Source organism: Eretmochelys imbricata, chromosome 4 (genome assembly GCF_965152235.1).
Source record: "Eretmochelys imbricata isolate rEreImb1 chromosome 4, rEreImb1.hap1, whole genome shotgun sequence".
NCBI classification, from domain to species: domain Eukaryota; kingdom Metazoa; phylum Chordata; order Testudines; family Cheloniidae; genus Eretmochelys; species Eretmochelys imbricata.
The window spans coordinates 127,278,954-127,295,235 of record NC_135575.1 but is presented as its reverse complement, the minus strand read 5'-3'; the positions used below and the strand labels follow the sequence as shown (position 1 = coordinate 127,295,235).

Sequence of the window (16,282 nt, the reverse complement as noted above, 5' to 3'; positions counted from 1 at the left end):
CAAGTCAGGGAGCAAACATACTGGTCATTCTGAAGATGCTGGTACAGCTACCCGACAGTAAGCTGTACAAAGAGGGCTATATGTTAAAATTGAGCCTCCTCATCATTAGAAGGGGTACTCCTGTTTTGAAGTTGACATGTTTTAAGAGCAGGTCAGACAAACACCTGTCAGGGATGGGCTGGATAATACTTAGTCCTGCCGTGAATGCAGGGGACTGGACTAGATGACCTCTTGAGGTCCCTTCCAGTCCTATGAGAAATATTTTCATATCAATCCCACATGGCTCCTCAGAGAATGGTCATGACTGAGACACCAAGATTATTATCAGGATTCACTACTGTCAATCTCATTAACAAGCAGTGACCCAAACTAGGCACAAGTGACATCTTAACAATGGCAATCTATCCTGCATGTAGTTCTATATCAGGGGTTCTCAAACTGAGGGTCGGGATCCCTCAGGGGGTCACAAGGTTATTACATGTGGGGGTCGCAAGCTGTCAACCTTCACCCCAAACCCCACTTTGCCTCCAGCATTTAAAATGGTATTAAATATATAAAAAAGTGTTTTTAATTTATAAGGGGGGGGTCCGCACTCAGAGACTTGCTGTGTGAAAGGGATCACCAGTAAAAAAAGTTTAAGAGCCACTGTTCTATGCTAACTTTAAAGAATGTAACTACATAAAGTACTATAAATAATCCAATGAGTTTATTTTAAAGCTCAGCTCTATATAGAGGCACCACGATACAAGAAGATCACTTTGTCAGGCAGCTACTACACACTACTAGCTCAATATGTAGAAATATGCCATTGCAGATTGTAATAACTGACCTTACAGTTTCTTTAGAAAATCTAAACTTTTATTATACATACTGTAGTACACTGAAAATACGTACCCGAAGACAGAAGATCTTGAATTTACAACTGTACAAAAAACAAATAGAAAACATATGGGCTATGCTATAGATGTAACATTTTACAAAATGACATTTCTTGTTAAAGGCACCAGATTCCCAGTGGGCTCTGGCTTAACATTTTTCAGTCTTTTTTCTAGTCAGATCTTGCTATGAATGTGCGAGCCAACCTCAAGCTCTACAGTGTCAAAGTATCAAGCTTCTTTTTTCTATGCAAGTGGTCTGCACTTTGAAGTGATTCAGTGGGGGAAATTAGCAACTTCACAGGGGCCTATTTTATTAACTACTCGAAAGAAGATTTTCCCCATCACATCCAGCACCCTATTTTATTTGACTGAAAGGTTAACAGCAAAACTACAAATAAAAACTGAGACCCCTTAGGATCCCCTTAGGACGCTGATCCAGAACTGAAGAGTTAGTCATCCTAAGAACTGGGCAGTGTTTTGGGGAGTTGGATGGGATTTACTAGAGAACGCTTTGGCAGGAAAAGGTGTTTCCTCACCTCAGAAGAGATGAAAGGAGCCATGTTACCTGTTTCTACCCTATACTTCACCCTAGAATCCTAAATAAGAGAAACTAATTCTGTGTGGCCCCTCCGTAACCATGCTGGGGGGGCTTTCACAACCTTAAAAAACAAAAACAGAACACCCACAAAGGTCTCCTCCTTGCCCCCAGCGTAAAATTCCCCAGGGCATTCTTGTTTGCTGAAGCTACCCCACAATGCACATGTGACGTTCTGGCTCACAGACTAGGGCCTAGAATGTTGGGCTACAGTAAAGGGAAACAAGAAAAAGGATTTAAAGAATGTTAGCCCTGAACAATGTGTGCACCTCCCACGCCTACTTAGTGAGGGCTTCAGCACATCATTCTAGAATTAACTTGGTTTTTGTTTAGCTTTGCAATGCACTGCTGAGCCTCATGTACAAAATCAACTTTTCAGTCATTTAGATGCTAGGTGAAGACAAAAATTGTCAAGCTCAAGGAGTCAGATTTGCTTTGTAAAAATCAAGATTAAGTAATATACAGGAATTCAAGTGCTTGCTCTGCTGTTTCCTGAACTTTCTGGTACTTTAGATGTACTCTTCTCAAAGCACTGGTTCAAGCTATGATGCAGGGCTCTCGATGTAGTTTAGTTTTTCAACAGTGTAATGATTCTAAAAACATTTAAATGGCTACTTTCATTTCATATTTTGTTTTTAAAAAGGACACTAGATACTCAGAGCTAGTTGAAATAAAGTTACAGTCCTTAGGGCTAGATCCAGCCAAGAGAAAGCTTTTGCATTTAAAAATAAGACTGCTAATTATTTTAGCAATGTTAAGTTGTCTCAGTTCCAGTGAGAATGAGTTTAAAATATTTTGTTTCTATTTAAAAACTAATTGGTTTAGTGCATATCATTACTTTTCGATGAATAGGCCTGGAGATTGAAGTCTGTCCATCTACACAGTAAATACAGAGCAGGTAGCAGCAGTGTAAGTTTCCCCCATCCTGCTTCATTCTAATACTTCAACCGAGTTCTGGAGAGACTACTTAGAGAGAGGGAGCATCTCCTTGCCCACGCAGTCCTCCTCCTTGCTGCTGATGGCTGAATTTTGGGGATGTGGAATTTGTCCACTAGACACTGGACTGAGAACCCCAACTCATCGCATGTAAACTGAAGAGCCATCAAACGGCAGCTTCTGATCACTACCAAATGTGAATGAGTTTTGAACCAATAGCTGGGGATGCGAATGCACGTCCCCTGAGGCGTCCACTCCTAAAAACATTGTTTCTTATAAAAAGAAACAAACCCCTCATCTAATGTCTCTATTAGCAGAAGACTAAATGTATTAAAGCAGCAGCAGTTAAGACAGAAGCGTCACACTGGTTTAGTTTATAGAAAACTAGTTATCACATGGACTATTTTAAAACCTGAAAACAAACAAGATTGAAAAGGAATGCAATTTATTCCTTACACATTTTTAAAAAGACAAATACTTCTGACTTTAGCCCTTCACTTGTAATGTATTAAGTCAAAGAAGTTATAACCATTGTGAACACACCTTATAGTGAATTCATTCTAAAAACGAAAACCCTCCACTCATTTTAACTTGTTCCTGTTGCTTGTTTGGCTGATTTGTATCACTTGGAAAATAGCCTACCTCACTGCAGAAATGGAGTAATTAAGTAGAGGGCACTTTCTAGAGTGACAGTTATGCTGAGGAGTCTCATTCTCTCACTTATACATGCACACAACTTCTTAATGATAATGGAAGTTCCATGCAGGTACCAACAGTACAACTCAACCATTAAGTGTTAGAATGGTTAATTTAGGTTATTCTGGACCTTAATTTTGTTGGAGCAAATATACATACTTTTGATCAAATCACAATAAAATGTTGTAAATACATTTCCTCTTTAATGTTTGCCCTGTTCTGATAGGCACATAGCTGGATAATCTATAGGCTGTGTTGGCACACAGATGTATCACTTAGGGGATATTTGCTTTTATCTTAGAAAAAGATCGTGTTGGCCTAAAAGTCATAGATTAACATTCCTTTTTAAGGCCAACCCTGAGTCATCACAAGGCCCCATGTCAGTCTCTCACAATGCTATGTGACTTATCTTTGTACTTCTACCTCCCCAGCATCACCTTCCCAGGCAAGTGCATTTCCACACGAGATTGGCTGAAAGAAATTTAACATGGACATTTAATGCAAGTCTCCATTAAGGGCCAAATTCTGAAGTCACTACTTATGCCTGGTCTACACACAAGATGTACTGCTTTAAATGTACCAGTTCAGTTAAAGTGGTACAGTTATATTGGTATGTGTGCATATATGGTATAGCTATTCCTGTATGGGAAAGGGAATAAGCTATACAAGCATGAGACAACCTTTACTCTGGTATAACTGCATTCACACTAGGGATTTTACTGGTATAACTATATCAGTTTTCAAGAAAGTCACACCCAACAGTTGTACCAGTACAAAAACCTGTGTGTAGCTCAGGCCTTGGTCACCAAGTGCCCAGTGGCTGATTAGTCAAACTTGCACTAAAAAAAAAAAAAAAAAAAAAGGAATTTGCCATAAAGGCAGAGTCTCGCTAACCTTCCACATTCACAGATGTGACAGTAACTCACTTTGTGGCTGGAAGAGCCACTCTTAAGACTGCAGTAAAATTCAACTGCTCTTGAGAGGCGTGAAAGCACAATACAAGCTTCATTCCCTCCAAGAGAAAGATAGGTTGCCCAGGGGGCCTGCTGTACACGAGCCAGAGATTAATCTCCACTGTGCGCCTCACGTGGTAGCAAAGAGCTATGATCCCGAAGCAGCCCATAAGCAAGGTGGGAATTCCATTTGGCAATCTTAAGTTTGACACTAAAGGAAATTATAAATTTTGCTGCATAAAAGGTTAAGATATTCAGTTCCCCTCCATCTCAGTTGATTTATGCCAAATACAGATTAACTCGTGCTGGGCATTAACATTCGCAATACAGTAAGATTAACAAAGCTTCTCAAACCCACCCTATGACCCTGGAAGAGACAAGCTAAACACACAGTGGGTGCCATTAGACATCTACCACTTGCAGTAGTTAGATTTACTACAATCAATCAAATTGCAGGAAGAACTGCAAATACCTGTGGTGGTGCAAGTGTCCATATGTAAATGGAACCCATGTAGTCAAAGTAAATATTTCTGCATTAAAATCCGTGCCCTTGCTTAGTGGTAAATTGTGATTCTGTAATTGTTCTTTCCTCAGTGCTTGGAACTGAAATGCTCTCAAAGTGAAAAGGAAATTTTTCAGCTGTGATCTCAATGTCTGGCACCCTGAATCACAGATTAACAAATCACAAATGTTAACTTCCCCCCTCCTTAAAAAAAAAAAAAAAGGTAAATCTGTCAGTTTGACAGCATCCTCATACTGCATTCACCTGAGCCCAGTTAGTTTGGATAGCTACAACTTGTATTCTGGAAGGGAATAAGAAACCTACACATGAATGCCATTTTGTACAACGGACGCACTCTAGAGGAGCTGGCTGATTCTAGTCTTGATTTGGTCCACAGTTTGTTGTTACTGAATCTCTTAGGAAACATTAGTTATAGGTTTGTACTTCTTGAGTCTGGTCCACTGGCCCGTAGCATAGTTCATTTCAAAGACTGTGTCAACTAACATGGTGGTGCTCCCAGTGCCATCGGCCTTTGGTAAAACTTCTGTATGCTCGCTAAGTTTAATCTGAATGATGTCGCCTTGCTCTTGGCAAGGATTCTCTGTGGAGACAAGAATAAAAAATAGTCAAACTACAAGTTAAGACACATTTCAACACAGTGTGTTAGCAAAATTAAAGGGTAAGGAAAAGCTTTGGCTCTGTCAGGGCCAGAGGGAGGAGGAAACCAAAAACCTGACAAGCTATAGTATCACTAGCACCTGGAACAAAGCAGGAAGCCACATGCTCTCACAGATCATGGTCTGAGTTAACAAAGGGAACTGAACCCTGAGGGACTAAATTAAGGATTTAGCAAGGTTACCGGGGTAGGTGGGTGGGTGTTAGGGCTCTCCCTGAGATTTATCATAGCATTTGAGGTCACCTGATGTGCTTGAGTCAATATTTGCTACATTTAAAACATTAAAGAAGAGGCTCTGTACTCTTGAGCTCCCTCCTCGTCCTGGTCTGACAGCACCCACACTCACTGATCTTCCGAGCACAGCACAAGGCCTATTCACAAGACAAGAGTGTGGACTAGTTTGGTCTGTAGGGGTGGGTGCCCCCCCCGAGGTCCACCACATGCTTTTGTATGAGCAATGGTATTATGGTTATTTGTTATTTACTGAAGCATGTGCATGTCCTGAAGGGCACATTTTGTAACTACAAAAATACAGTTTGTCAGAGCAGTCAGATGTCAGCACCCCTCCAACCACCACTCACAAGATTTTAGACTTCAGCTGGTATGTTGACACAGCCATGCCATACAAGCTTTCCGTGCATTGTTGTAGGGGCAACTGTATAGTTCAGCTGTTGCGAGGCAGTGTAGTGAGGCACTCCATACCTTTAAAACAGAGGCTTTCCCTGCTCCTCCCAATTTTTACATTTAAGCCATAAAATAAGATCCTGCCCAGATTATCACTAAAGCAGCACATCTTTACATTTTAGTGGTGCTTCATACCATCTACTGGTCCTCAAAATAATGTTAGTTGTAATACATGCCTCTGGATCCTGCCATGAACCCAAGGATAAGAGCCTTTTCTGGCCTAGTAACTTTGTTTGCAGTCTTGAACATTTCCTGTGCGGCATACATTTGCTCCCTCTGCAACATATTAAAGCAAGTGTATATTTCAGTGGAGAAAATGCTACTGAAGAACACAGTAAGTTACATTCAACATCCAAAGATAAGACACAGGCTACATAGTGATCTTTATTCTTATAGAAAATAAGTCCACTCATTCCTTTTCATAAAAGGCACATAGTGGCACACATTTTTGAGGTTGCAAAAGAGTTCACATAAGCCCCATTTTCACACAATTTTAGGGCAGTCACTTTTTGTGACTAGCGCAGACCTCTCAGTGACACCTCCACTCCACTTTTCCTTAAGGACTACACCAGCACATTTCAAACTTCAGCTGCTTCTGCTATAAAAGTTTTTTAAGGAGAAAAAATCCATGTGGTGAAGAATTTCTTTTTAGGGGGGGAAGAGTCTGCTTTGCTGACTTGTGTGTGTGCAGAGGTGGCAAGGGAACAAAATGTTAAAACTGTATGTGAATGAAAAATCACTGAGAATGTTCAGGAGCATCTGCTTCGTCCATCTCTTTTGTGACATTACAGATTCTTCCTACCCAGACTGACAGGCCATGGGGCTGCTGCTGGGACAGTTTCATGAAAGAGATTTTTTGAGAGAGATTTAAATATAGCAAACTCATTGAAAAGAAAACAAAAAGGTCAAACAACCCTTTCTTAAGGCCCTGATTCTTTGAACACTTATGCACGTGCTTAACACTGAAGACCTGAAGCTCACGCTTGAGGGCTTCAGCCAGTCACCTGCAGGACTCAGGAAGGAATTCCAGCTCCCCACCCCCAATATTCTATTTTGTTTGATCTCCTACCTCCAAAGCATCAGAGATGGCCACAGCTGGAGGTGGGACACTGGATGGGGCCTGTGTTCTTAGAAGGCACTGAACATTTCCCCTCTCACATGCTTAGCTGGCCGGTTCTTGCTCAGGGTTTAATTGATCGCCATATGTGGGGTTGAGAAGGAATTGAGAGAGAGAGACTGTGTGTGTGTGGTGAGAGAGAGAGAGCATGTGCGACCGTCTGTCTCGCCTTCCTCTGGACCATGAAACATCACTTGCCTGGATTATCTGGGTCTCTCTCAGTTAAACCATTTCCCTTCCATTGCAGGGGCTTTGGATATTGATATACCTCAGTCCCTCCCATTCTGCCTGTGGAACATAATAGTCTAGTCCCCTTGTAGGCTGTAATACTTTAGTTTAAGGTTGGTTGTTGGGTTTAGCGTGCAGCTGCTGGATGGTGTTGGTGGTCTGTGATGTACAGGATGTCAGACTAGGGATCTGATGGTGCCTTCTGGCCTTAGAACTCTATGACCTGGGACTGCTCATGTACTTAACTTCAGGCACGTGCATTAGAGTTTACAGGATCGTGACCTTAATCAGCAACAGAAAAGAGATGTAGTCCAGCATTTGGAGTATGATTTTTCCTGCATTTTACAGTATTTGACCATTTAAAGCTTTCTCTTTAGAACAATCAATTGCTATCTTCTTCCACTGTACAGTCACTGCTATTTGTGTTGGTTTATAATACAAGTCCTTTTCAGCCAAACATGAGTAGCAGTTATGGTGGAAACTCACCCCCATCCCATTTGTCTCAATGTGTGACTGTAACAACCTCATTAGGTCCATTTACCATTATGAAAAACAAATGATTTGTTGGGGTTTTTTTTTTTTTTTTAAACTTAAAAAACAAGGAAATCAGGTAAAGAAGTCTACCATACTGAACCATTATGTTTGCACAGATAGAAATCACAAGACACATGAAAACATCCAATAGCAACGTTAACTAGTTGGCAGAGCACTTCTATTTTCGTTGGTTAAAAGATGTACTTTCCACAGCCTCCTGAATGCCAAAACTCAGCATTTGCCAAGCCATTAAAGAATTAACATGCTACTGAGGTTAACAGTAAAGATTTGTGATCCTGAATGAAAACTGCTTTTCCTCTACAGATACATTATTACTTACCGTGAGAGAGAGGCTTTTCTTGGGTGGTGGCTGCTGCGGAGTTTGGGGGACTACTTGTGCAGGTTGTGCAGCAGGGGAAATGGCAGGAGGCGTAGTAGGTGTTAAGGGTGAAGTAGGTGTAGCTGCAGCTGGATTTGAGTTACTGTTGTACATGGGTGTTCGTTGTTTGAACTGAGCAGGAAGAGGAGTAGTGTTTGGAGCTGTAGACTCTTCGGGTTGCCTGTTAGCCTGTATGGCCTCTCGCACAGATCCAGCTGCATGAACAAATGTAACAATTAAAAAAAAATCACCCGCAATTGGATAAGGGTCTCAGATACTACAGTGCCTTTTAAAAGTATCTAGATACAGACAGACAAGAGTTCGAGAGAGCCACGTTTTAGTGATGTGATTAAATGAGCCATTTATTTTATTTATGGATTACATTTGAAAAACTACATTCTCTCTCCCTTTCCACTGCATTTCCTTTACCAATAATGGAGAAAACTTGGGGACTTCCAATTGGCAAATCTCCGTTGCACTATACTTAGCAGTGAAATTTGTATTTAATGGAGTCTGCTTTATAAATTTTTGAGTTTCTACTCCATAATTATAAGTATAGCACAATTATTGTATGAAGACCTGTTATGCAGGAGCTGAGATTAGAGAAACTAAATTTTAGAAGCAACTTCCCAAAGGAAGTCAGAATTAATTCCCAGTCTCAGCCAGTCAGTGAATATTGAGAAGAAAGACTGAAAAAACAGGCTCAACAACAGGAATTATAGAATTAAAATCCAGTTCCTGGACCAGTTGTTGTTTAGAGGACCACTGAAAAGGAAAGGGTTACTGTAGAGACCGGCTTTTGGAATGACAGATGAACTGTCCCTTCTCTCCCAAAGTGGATAACCAACTAGTACAATTAAACCCCAAAACCACACACAGTAACTATTTCAAATCCAGTATGAACTCAAAACATTTTAGAGGAAAATCCCAGACAATGATATCCGCCACAGCCAGACACAGATTCTACAATTTATCAAATTATAATCTTGTCATCTGAAGACTCCCACAAGGCTTTACAAACGGAATCTATCTATTAATCACTTAGCTTACCATGACATGCAACTTACTCTTGGCTTAAACAAAGAAGCTGACTCCTAAGTGACTTAGGGGCTATTGAAAATGCTACTACTATTTAACGATGCTAAGCATCATTATAAACAGTTTAGGGCAGGAAGTGAGGAATGTGACCATATTCAATTGAAAACAGACTGGGGGGCACAGAGGGCAAAAGAAGGAGAAAAAACTGGCAGAATGTAAGTGCAGGAGTTGGGATTTCGGCAAGACGCCACATTAACAGCTTTAATCTTGGAGGTTGTTAATAGCTAAAGTGATGCAAGATGCACAGTTTGTTGTATTACATAAAAAAAATAAGGTCAAACAATAAAGCAATTAGATCCTGAATATGTGAAGTACGGCATTGACCAATTTAAAATATTTCCTGCCACAACAATGAAACAAAATGTTTAAAGAAAGAGGTTCTTAACCTTGACCATGAAAACCAGATAGGGCATTCAAAGCCATAAGGTGTATAGATTGTCGGGCTCAATGGGTAGTGATCAATGGCTCCATGTCTAGTTGGCAGCTGGTATCAAGTGGAGTGCCCCAAGGGTTGGTCCTGGGGCCGGTTTTGTTCAATATCTTCATTAATGATCTGGAGGATGGTGTGGATTGCACCCTCAGCAAGTTTGCAGATGACACCAAACTGGGGAAGAGGTAGATACGCTGGAGGGTAGGGATAGGATATGGAGGGCCCTAGACAAATTAGGGGATTGGGCCAAGAGAAATCTGATGAGGTTCAACAAGGACAAGTGCAGAGTCTTGCACTTAGGACGGAGGAATCCCATGCACTGCTACAGACTAGGGACCGAGTGGCTCGGCAGCAGTTCTGCAGAAAAGGACCTAGGGGTTATAGTGGACGAGAAGCTGGATAGGAGTCAACAGTATGCCCTTGTTGCCAAGAAGACTAACGGCATTTTGCGCTGTATAAGTAGGAGCATTGCCAGCAGATCGAGGGATGTGAACATTCCCTTCTATTTGGCATTGGTGAGGCCTCATCTGGAGTACTGTGTCCAGTTTTGGGCCCCACACTACAAAAAGGATGTGGAAAAATTGGAAGGAGTCCAGCGGAGGGCAACAAAAATGATTAATGGGCTGGAGCACATGACTTATGAGGAGAGGCTGAGGGAACTGGGATTGTTTAATCTGCAGAAGAGAAGAATGAGGGGGGATTTGATGGCTCCTTTCAACTACCTCAAAGGGGGTTCCAAAGAAAATGAATCTAGACTGTTCTCAGTGGTAGCAGGTGGCAGAACAAGGAGTAATGGTCTCAAGTTGCAGTGGGGGAGGTTTAGGTTGGATATTAGGAAAAACTTTTTCACTGGGAGGGTGATGAAGCACTGGAATTAATTACCTAGGGAGGTGGTGGAATCTCCTTCCTTAAAAATCTTCAAGGTCAGGCTGGGATGATTTAGTTGGGGATTGGTCCTGCTTTGATAACCTCCTGAGGTCCCTTCCAACCCTGATATTCTATGATTCTAAGTTCAAATTAAAGTAAACCAAAATATTTGGTCTTCATTGTATGTGCTTTAATTAAACAAGACAATGTTAAACTCCCCTGGCTAGATAACACACACGATTCAAAAGGAATGAAAAATAAAATGCAACTAGCAAGGCTCAGAACATCACATGATAGTTTTTCTGCAGTTAGATACAATGCTAATACTAGAAAACAACACTAGCGGCTGACACTGCTGATGCTTCAGGCCATGTACTTTCCAGAGCTGCCAAGTTGCAGCCAGAGAGAGATTTATACAGGGCTTCTGAGAGATCTGGAACTCTGTTTCTGAGCCAAGCTTGTGTACATTCTACATGTGCCCGTCTGCAGTGACCACTGTGCCAAAGTTCCTGAACTGAAAAGTAAACATTGCTATGGTAGGAATCTGTACACAAGCACCAGGGTAAAGAATGTTGCATATAATTGAAATGCCAGTTCTTTGTTGACTGAATTTATCCCAAAGTGCTTTGTTAACGAATCACTATTATTTACGTGTATTAGATATCTTACGGACCTGTATGATGACAAGTCCCTGCTCCGTTGTGTGTGTGTGTGTGTTGGGGGGGGCGGGGGGTGTGTTAAACCTTTTAATCCCATGGCTAATCACTTATTTTAACACTTCCCTGTTTTCTATTATTGAATGTAATTTGATTTTTGAACTGTACCTAATAGACCTTCATAAAAATGCAAAGGAAAAAGGGGAGAGGGTGATAGGTTGTGGTTGAACACCATGTGTTAAAGCAGTAACCCTTTAATAAATTATACAATTATTGTTTAACACTTGAGAAAGTACCTCTCTCTTTCACACACCCAGAGCCACAAGGCAATCTTTGGACTAATGTACATTCCTAATGGCTTACAATCAGATTTCCTATAAAAAGACCAAGCAAATGAACCATTTAGGGGGATAAAGAGTACCTGAGCCTTTGTCAGATCTATAATTAAAAGTGATTTCATAGCTACTTTTAAAGTGAGAATTTTTTTAAAAATAATGTAAATGATGTGTCTTTTGTTACTAAAAAACTAGAGGCCTTCTCCTGCAACCCTTACACAAATAGTCCTGTTGAAGTCAATGAGATTACTTACACCAGGGATGGCTGAAGGAATGTGTCCTGCATTCGTAATTACAAATGAATGACAAAAAATATATGAGAGAACCAATGTATTAATAAAGTGCCAGTAGCAAAAATGATTATTTTACCTGGCTGCACTTCGGAGCTTGGGATATAGGAGGAAGATGGAACCACGCTGGGGGTTGCAGGCAAATAGCTTGTAGAAGGTAGTGCAGACTCATTGTTCAGAGGGCCAAGTTTCTGTAAAACAGTAAATGGTTTTGCAGTTCTGCAGCCATATATGACATGACTGCATGGAAATTCTGACCTTTTACACACAATGTCAACTTTGTCATTTCTCTATTTCTCCATTAGCGCTTTCTTTTTGGCACTTGCTTAACAATGTATGTACATGGGAGATTTTTCCAATTATACAATTATAGTTAACTGCTATAATTATATCAGTAACTCCTCACATGGACACTCTTATTCCAGAATAAGAGTGCCTTATTTTAAACGGCTTACAACTCAATATAAACCAAACTGAAAAAAGGCACTCTTAGTCTGGTAGAAGAGTGTCCACACAGGGAGTTATACTGGTGTAACTAGTGCAGTTTGAATTCACAGCCTACCTTTTAGTGGTATAACTTCCCTGTGCACATTAGTCGTAGAACACCAGAAACTCCCTGAGATGTTGTCAGTCATTCAAAGTTTAGACAGAATTAGCAGCTTGCAATGATAATCCACCTTTCGGCTTCCACAAACTCCTCACATCCCCTTCTAACCCTCAGAAGAGAAGACTGACCCTAAGTTACATTTATGAAAAAAGCTCTCACTAGTTTTCCTAGAACACATTTAAGTGTTCATTCTGCATTGTATATTAGCAGCAAAATACATCAAGAATAGAACATTATTTTGTGGAATCGTTATAAAATAGTTATTCACTTGGAGGTAAGCTTTAAAGAGGATACAGAACTAGTCTTTAGAATAAAATATCCTAGCATTATGCAGCACAATTTTATATTTCATTGCAACTTAATGTCCTACCTGGGTAGACACAAGGCCAGCAGCATAATCTGGAGTTGCATTTTCCACTACTGTTTCTTCTTTGGCTTGTTTTTCCACCACTTCTGTATCTATTGGATAGAAAAGAAGGAGTTTGTTCAAGTTAACTTTCCTAATTCCTGAACTAAATTTTTTTAAAGTGATCCATGTAGAAGATTAAAAGAAAATTCTGATAAAAATTACTTAGAAAATACATCTGTTATAATTCTGGTAAAATCAACGTTTTTCCATATAAAATACCCACGTGGTTTCATAATCACGCTGATGCTTAAATTAACCACAACATTTACATTTCACAAAGATACTGAATCTGAGCATTCAGATAAACCAAGCACAGCTATCCATTACAACACTTCTTACAATTGTGATTTCATTCATAAAAATGTATTTAACTTGTTTTGGATCTTACAAAAAAGAATTGAGATTTGTTTTCATTTAGCAAATTGCAAAATCAAGAAAGTGTTCCAGGAAAAACATGCCACCTAATTTGTTTTCTGCATGTGTTTAAGTAGCCCGGTCTTCTCATTCAGGATGATTATTAAATAATGCCTAATTGTTTTTTCATTCTTTTAAGATCATTCAAAATAAATATTTAAGATGCTTGTATACCATATAGATAAAAGATTCAAAATTGATCCTTTCAAAATTTCACTTAGTTATGCAATAAGTAAAAGTATACAATATACAAAAATGTTTCAGAACTTTTTTTTGACTGCAACACAAAAGGAAAAGCTAATGTCACATTCATCTTTGTTGGGATGTTTGTATGTTCAAAAGGGCACAGATAGTTAGTTCAATCCTCTCAACATATTTCCAGGGCACATAGCATTTTAATTAGTGGAATTCAGAAACAAACATGGCTACCTTTAATTCTTCAAGTGCTTGCCCCTGTCCATTCCAAAGTAGGTGTGTGCTCACCCCAAGCACCGCCACTCAGTGGTATCTGTCAGGTTGGCTCCAGTGCCCCCTAGAGTTGCGTGCTCATAGCGCTGCTATAAAGGGTTCTACCGATCCTTCTTACCAGTCGCTGGAACTTCAGCTCATTCTTGCATTTTCCCTCAAGTACCCCTCTCAGTGGACTTTGTTCTTCTAGTTGTACATAATTATTTGTAGTGGTTAACTTTTAGTTATTTAGATTATGGTACCCTGTTTAGCAGGGTTACCCACCCCCTAGTAGCGAGGTATGCCTCGGTCTCCAGGGTTTAAGTCTTGTGTGTCATGCCACAAGCCTATGCCTGTTAGTGACCCCCATTCCAGCTGCCTCAAATGTCTGCGGGAAGCCTACATGCAGAAGCACTGCAGAATCTGTAAAGGATTCAGGCCCCACACTAAGAGAGACAGGGACACCAGACTTAAATTCTTCCTCATGGTGGAGGCACTTCACCCTCCCTTGGAGCCGAACCACTTTGACTCAGCACCGAGTACTTTGGCCTCAATAAGAAGCATGGAGGCTTCTCTTAGAGAGATGCAGCGATGTTCTGCCTCTCTGGTGCCTTTCTGCTTTTCAGGACTCCTGGCACCATCAGTCATCCCTGTTGCCAAAGATCGCTCCTGTAAGGGACTCTCCATCGCCGGTGCTGAGAAAGAAGCAGAAGAAGATGGACAGGGAGCGATTCCCAACCCCAAGATCTGTGGGACACAAAGACACCGGCAGACTGCAACCCATGCCGGGTCTAAGATGCCAGCAATTCGCCCTGTACTGTTGACTCCAGCCCCAGAAAGGCACCACTGAGTCTGGCACCTTTGGCTCTCTCGTGTTGGAGGGTCCATCAGAGCCCAACTACTCTGGTGATGCCATCCACACCAGAGGTGTTTGAGGCCGTGAGGGAGGAATCGTTGCTCCCAGGACCGCCATCCTCTGCTGTACAGGAGCTGTCAGCGGCGGCACCAGAGACCAGAGCTCCCACAGCACCGTGGCCCAGGATGCCATCAGAAGGGAAACCGGCCATGATGGCACAGCACCAGTATCCTCCCTCCCAGCACCACTCACCGGCACTTGTCAGCACCACTCCATGCTGGTCACCTGGCAGGGAGTCCTCGGAGTCTGACTCAGAGGCAGAGTTGTATGTCTCCCGCAGAAGCTGGCACTGCTCCAGTCGGCTTTACCCAATGGTGGACATGGGCCAGGGCATTCCACCAGCGGCCTGGCCACCAGCGCAGTGGCAAATGCCACTACAATGATTATTCTGGAAGGCCTGGGCCTTTCCACCAGTCCAGGGGTCATAGTCCAGGAAATCCTACTCCATTGTTTCAGAGTCTCGAGCTCCCCCACCACGTCCCTCGGAACAGGGCCCATGTTCCGGTATTGAGCCTGGTGCCAAATATCAAGATCCAGCACTGAGAGACCGAGCCGGTGCACAGAATGAGGAACAGTGCCCCTTGCGTGTAAAGGCCTCCTCTTTCTTCTCTCTTGACAAGGCAGTGGTGGGAACAAGCATAGCACCCTCCTGTATAATGATGATTATAGGGAGCACTAGGAGCTCCTCAAAAGGGTAGCTCAAAACCTGGGGGTACATAGAGGAGATTAGAGTCCTCCCATGCCCTGGTGGATATTCCTGCTGCATCAGGCCCTCATGAGTTGCTTTGCCCTTAAACGAAGCCATTATGGACCCCATCAAGGCCTTATGCCAGACCCCAGTGTCCCTATAACCAACGGTTAAAAGGATAGAGAAAAAGTACTTTGTTCCAGCAAAGGGGTTTGAATTCCTTCAAACTCATCCACCACTGAGCTCACTGGTGGTATCAGTGGCCAATGAGTGGGAGCAACAGGGTCAGCAAGGTCCAACCCTTAAGACCAGAGATGCCAAAAAATTAGACTTGGGCAGAAAAGTGTATTCAACTGGCAGCCTCCAGCTCAGGATCGCAAACCAGCAAGTGTTCCTGAGTTGCTATGATTTTAATTCTTGGAACTTGATGGCAAAATTCAAGAAACTATTGGAGTCAAGAAGCTATTGGAGCCATAGGAGTCAAGAAGCGGATTCACAGCCCTAGCAGAGGAGGCAAGGGCATCCCTACAGGGAGCTTTAGACACAGTGGACTCTGCAGCCCGATCAATGGCTTTGACAGTAGTTATGAGGAGAGGCTCTTAGCGTCAATCCTTGGGCCTATCGTATGAGGTGTACCAGACCTTACAGGACCTCCCTTTTGAGAGTATGTCATTCTTCTCAGAGCAAACAGACATCAAAATGCACAGCCTCAAGGTCTCAAGAGCCACCCTGAAGTCCGTAGGGCTACATACACCAGCCCCTTCTAGGATGCACTGAAAGCCCCAACCAGCTCACTTCTTCCCACCACAGTCCTGACAGGACTATAGTAAGAGGAGAAGCAGGGGCTACAAGACAAGACCTCTACCCCAGTCCTCATCTGCTTCCATGCCTGCCCCCCAAGACAATCGGCGGGGTGGCAGACCTTTTGATGGGACACTCAGGGACAA

The 16,282-nt window shown here is 42.0% G+C and overlaps 1 protein-coding gene across 1 annotated transcript in view; it reads right to left on the bottom strand.

Annotated features, from left to right (window-relative positions):
- Positions 1-703: 703 nt before the first annotated feature.
- NELFA (negative elongation factor complex member A) overlaps positions 704-16,282 on the bottom strand; it is a 38,516-nt gene continuing 22,937 nt past the window's right edge. The window contains exons 7-11 of the mRNA XM_077815933.1: positions 12,832-12,920; positions 11,934-12,045; positions 8,140-8,393; positions 6,097-6,196; positions 704-5,161 (exon numbers count right to left, since the gene is read on the bottom strand). Of these exons, the coding sequence (XP_077672059.1) occupies positions 4,977-5,161; positions 6,097-6,196; positions 8,140-8,393; positions 11,934-12,045; positions 12,832-12,920 (740 nt within the window). The 3' untranslated portion in view covers positions 704-4,976. The remainder of the gene's footprint in view (positions 5,162-6,096; positions 6,197-8,139; positions 8,394-11,933; positions 12,046-12,831; positions 12,921-16,282) is intronic.